Here is a 4,649-nt window from a genome sequence, read left to right on the forward strand (position 1 = left end):
AAGCGAGGGGGCAAGCGAGGACAAAGTGTGTAGACAATCAGGGCTTGACTGCCTAGAGTTCTAATAAAAGTGATGAAGCCAGATCTTTGATTAACTCGCCGCTCAGTTGAGGGATTGTGCTGATCATCAGTAGTTTGCTACTTGCATACTTGTTCCTTATAGCCTGCAGAGGAACAATGTTACAGAAGATTAACACACAGTATAAGTTCAGGCAGATATTTTTGAAAAGCAAGCAAACAAACAAGGTTAAGAAATGAACCAGCTTGCAAGGTAGCAAGAGCACAGTTTGTCTAAGAAGTTGGTACTAATGCTCTCACAAGCTTGTCAGAATAGCATATGCTTTAGGACAACATATACAACAGTTACCTAAGGAGCCACAATATGCATCCTAAAACAGTAAAAAAAAAAAAAAAATTTTAGTAGTTATACTTACAGCGTATTTTGTTGAGTTATTTGCTCTGACCACATTCTTAGCCATGTGTTTCATAGTCAGCGTAAGACTGTCTTCTGCATAGCCAGTGTAGTAATGCTGCTTTGTATCCTGCAGCATAATGGTAAGAAATTTGAGATTTATTAAGTGGGGATTGCTGCTCAAGGCACAATCAATTCAGGTAGCAAATGCCCTAAGCTTCATGCACTAGCCTTGCATGCTAGGAACAGTAGTACTGTCAGTTTAGGTGACAGATGCAGAGTAACTTCTGGTGTGCAGCTTAAGTCTAGATGCACCAGTGCCAAGAACCACATTTCTACACTGCACAGAGGGTAAAAGCAGCAACCACTAGTTGATTTACAATCCACTGCTCATGGTCCATGATTTCATTATTCTACATGTACCGAACTATGATAATCTTACTTTTATTTATAGTGTGGCCTTTTGTAACTCAGTACTTTCAAGAGAAAAATCCTTTCACACTACAGCATTCACAAAGAAAAAGATAGTAAGCTTTTAGTGGTATACTCCTTTTTCTACCTGCAACTACTCATCAGGCTGTCCAACTATTATTTTATCACCAGCATTATTACACCTAAATGCAATTTTCTGAAACAGTTGTTTTAATGGTTCAAATTCAATCGACTGAAGGAAAAAGCTCCCAACAATGAGTTTGATTAAAGTACTTACCCATCTGTTACATCCCAGAATCTTTTGGGACAAGCATAACGCAGCAGCTGCAATCTCTGAAGGACGACGGTGCACCATCTCATAGTCTATCAGTGTCAACTCCATTAGGTATTTTGCTAGTGTATGTTGCTTAGCATCAGCCTACCAGATTGAGAGTATGTTAATCCACAAAGTTCCACTTCACCTTATCATAATAATTAATGATTGTTTATTGTGTTAATTAACTGATAAAACAAAAATGGTCAGCAAAATCTTTATTAAGGTCTAGGAACCACACATCTCAAAATCGAGACCAGAGTTCAAACCAGTCTAGCCTAGCAGTCTTTGGAATTTAGACACAAAGTCAAGTGAGGGAGTTTAGCAGAAAATTGCCGTATCAGGCACTGCTGTGCCTCACTGGGGATTACTAATGCTCCCCTTTGTAAAACACAAAGAGGGGGTGAGGGAGTGTGTAAATGATTCAAAGAGATCCTTACTAAAGCAGTCAGATAACTTCAAGTGTTATCTAGTAGTCTATTGAGGTAACTGAAGCCCACTTCAAGTTCACTCAATGTAACTACTCAGGTGGGATAAAAAGGATCAGGTCAAAGAGAAAGCTTATATTTTGATTCTTAAATAATATAATATTTGCATCCAAAAATTATGAAGAACTGCAACACTGCTCCCCTTTTACTAGGGAATATCCCAATCACCAGAAAAAAAGATTACTTTAAATTCAGGGGTTCTGCATTAGGTATGTTTAGTCTACTCTAGCAGTAAAATTACTGCCACTAAGACTGAACACAGACTCCAGTAAATAAAAATGTGCACCGCTACAGGCTGCCACAGTGCTGTTGTGCTGTTACTCCACATGGTGGAGTTCCAGAGCTGAATATTTCTTGATCCAGCATACAAGCAGAAAGCAAGTAAGATCACATAATAAAAATGCCAGAAGCAACCTTGGTAAGACTACACATATAGGAAAGTTCTAGATAATGAGGACAAGCACTCACCTCCCCAGCTTTTGATGCTCTTCTTAAGAAATGAATTGGAAGAGGTCGTCCCAAACTGAAGTTTAACTCTTTAAGAATCATAGCCTCCATCTCTCTAACTTCATGACTGGTATAGGCATTATCAGTAATGTAAACAATATCTGCTATATCAGGAGCATACATCTCTTCATATTTTGAAGCTACAAGCAGTGCTGTTACACCCACCAGCTGAAGCTTCTTACGAGGTACTGGATGACTCTGCAATACAGAAATTTAAAAAGCAGATGCTAAAGTGTCAAACTCTAGATAAACAAATTTTAATTTATCAGTTTAAAATAACCTGTATGACAGTACTCATTCTTATAGCATAAATGAGATTTTCCACTTTAAATCGGCAGTGTTCCTATAATGACAGGCTCAAAGAAGACTCCAGCCTCAGAGTTAAAATGCTACATTACAGAGAGATCTCACATAAAGAGCAGATTTCATAGGGTTTTTTTTATTTACAAATAAAGGATAAATCCCAAACTCCTTTAAAAGCATAGTCATTGAACAAGTCTCCTAATCCAAACCCAAGCTGAAAAATGCCACACTTACTTGTAAGAAGCGATCCATAATTGCAACAGACATATACAGTGTTTCCTGCAAAAGCTGGAATCTTGAATGGACCTGGACAAGCCAGTCAACTAAAATTGCACGCATGCGCCCATTGATCATGCTCCCATCAAGGTAATGCGAGCGGATCGACTGCTGCAACTGTTGGAGAAAGAGGTGCATGAGCAACAAGATTAACACTATACTGTAGAAGCACAAAGTCAGCACGCCATACCTCAAGCTCTCTCAGGTACAGATAGATATCTTTTACATAGTCACTACAGAGCTGAGGATTTCCCCAGTCCTCAGCGTCAATGTCTTCTACATTGCTGAGCAACACATCAGAGAAAGCTTGGCACAAATCCTCTTGCACAGATATATCCATAGGGACAGGAGACAGAACCTAAAGAACAGATCATAGTGCTTACATATCTACCATTTAAGCTGCAATGCTCCTTCATTTTCACGTTTTCCAGTTACTAATACAATTTCTTACAACAACAGTTGAAACAGCTTACATTCTAGCATGGCAAGGTTTCACCACAATTCTGTACACACAGAAACAGAAGACCTTCTAGTAACTGCCATCTAAAGCAGAAACTTCATCAGCTAGTTCTGCCACTTTAATGTTAGTGTTTAAGTACATGTGTTAAATCAAAACTTGAAAATAGAGGCTTTGCTTTTTTAATACATCTACAGATAAACTATTCTAAAGTTAAAATGAAGAATCAGAACAGCATCATTACTTCTTACCTTTCGAACATCAGTTTCTTTGAGTGTTTGATTCATGGCAGCTGGAAGTCTAGGCAGTACAGTTACCTCTATCATCTTACTGGGTACTTTTGTAGGCTTTAGGGATGCTTTGGAGCAGTCCGTTTTCTGCAGTGAAAACAATGACTATTAGTACAGAGCTAGTAATCCACCTTTTCCATATAGATATATTTATTTCACATGTTCCCTTACCTTTGTTACACGTGTTCCTCTTGTTGTGACTTTATTTCCGATTTCTTCCAATGCAGCCCTTCTGCCAGTAACATGAGTTTTGGCTTTACTTTTAAGTTCAGGCACAGCATTCTCCATCCCTCTAGTGACCTAAAACAATAAAATTGCACTTTGAGTCAGAGACCAACTTTAATTTGCAGATGCCTAACTCCGCTATACACTTACCACCACTGTACCAGTGTAACACTGTGCACGCTATCCATTACTCAACCAGTTTTTACTTCCTACCCATTCACACATGCTCAGAGGATGAAGTCTTCTCCTTGTGCATTTCAGATGGTACTGTACTCTCTGAAACTGTTGCAAGATTAAAGCAACGCAGCCTATCTCATTCTTCCCCACTTCAACCTTTTATCATTATTTACCTACTATCTAGCTTTTTACTGTATTTATGCACTTTATATATTGTATTTATGTACTATAGCAGTACTCCTATGAAGATGAACAAAGCGATTTCTTTGTTATGAACATACCACGTAAATAAAAAAGTTATGTTACATGTACAAAAATAAACATCCTTTATTACACACAGCAAAGAAACCAGCAGGTTTCAAGTCTTTCTCGTAGGGTTTAATTTAAACCATAATAGAGTCACCACAGCAATGCAGTTCTTGTATAACATTCCCGCACCATTCCATTAAGCAGCATTAATTTTCACCCTTCCTCCCACACACTCTTCCCCGCACTCTGAGGGGGAGGAGCAGGCGGCCAAGGCCAGGTGCAAGCTGATGGTGGAGCGCCCATACCCTCCAACGCGCAGCTCCCGGAGCAGCGTGCTCCCTCCCCCTCACCACCACTCCCTCAAAGCTCAGTCCGGCTGCAGTCTTCTCCACCTCACCAAGCTACCCAGCCGCAGATCCCGCTCCCCTCCGGCAGCTGCCCATACCCGCAAAAGCACGGGGGCGGGTCACGGCCCGCTCTAGGAGCCATCACCCCCCACTATCTCACTGCAGGGCAGAGCC

The 4,649-nt window shown here is 40.1% G+C and overlaps 1 protein-coding gene across 1 annotated transcript; it reads right to left on the reverse strand.

Annotated features, from left to right (window-relative positions):
- Window positions 1-52: 52 nt before the first annotated feature.
- On the reverse strand, window positions 53-3,765 carry CCNB2 (cyclin B2). The gene is made up of 8 exons (XM_010180357.1): window positions 3,649-3,765; window positions 3,439-3,564; window positions 2,921-3,088; window positions 2,689-2,847; window positions 2,113-2,349; window positions 1,121-1,261; window positions 434-541; window positions 53-163 (listed from the first exon to the last, which is right to left on the reverse strand). The coding sequence occupies exons 1-8, from the start codon at window positions 3,763-3,765 to the stop codon at window positions 53-55; spliced, it is 1,167 nt and encodes a 388-aa protein (XP_010178659.1).
- Between the last annotated feature and the right edge of the window lie 884 nt (window positions 3,766-4,649).

The sequence above is a fragment of the Mesitornis unicolor genome, unplaced genomic scaffold (genome assembly GCF_000695765.1).
Source record: "Mesitornis unicolor isolate BGI_N332 unplaced genomic scaffold, ASM69576v1 scaffold4173, whole genome shotgun sequence".
In the NCBI taxonomy this organism is placed as follows: Eukaryota; Metazoa; Chordata; class Aves; order Mesitornithiformes; family Mesitornithidae; genus Mesitornis; species Mesitornis unicolor.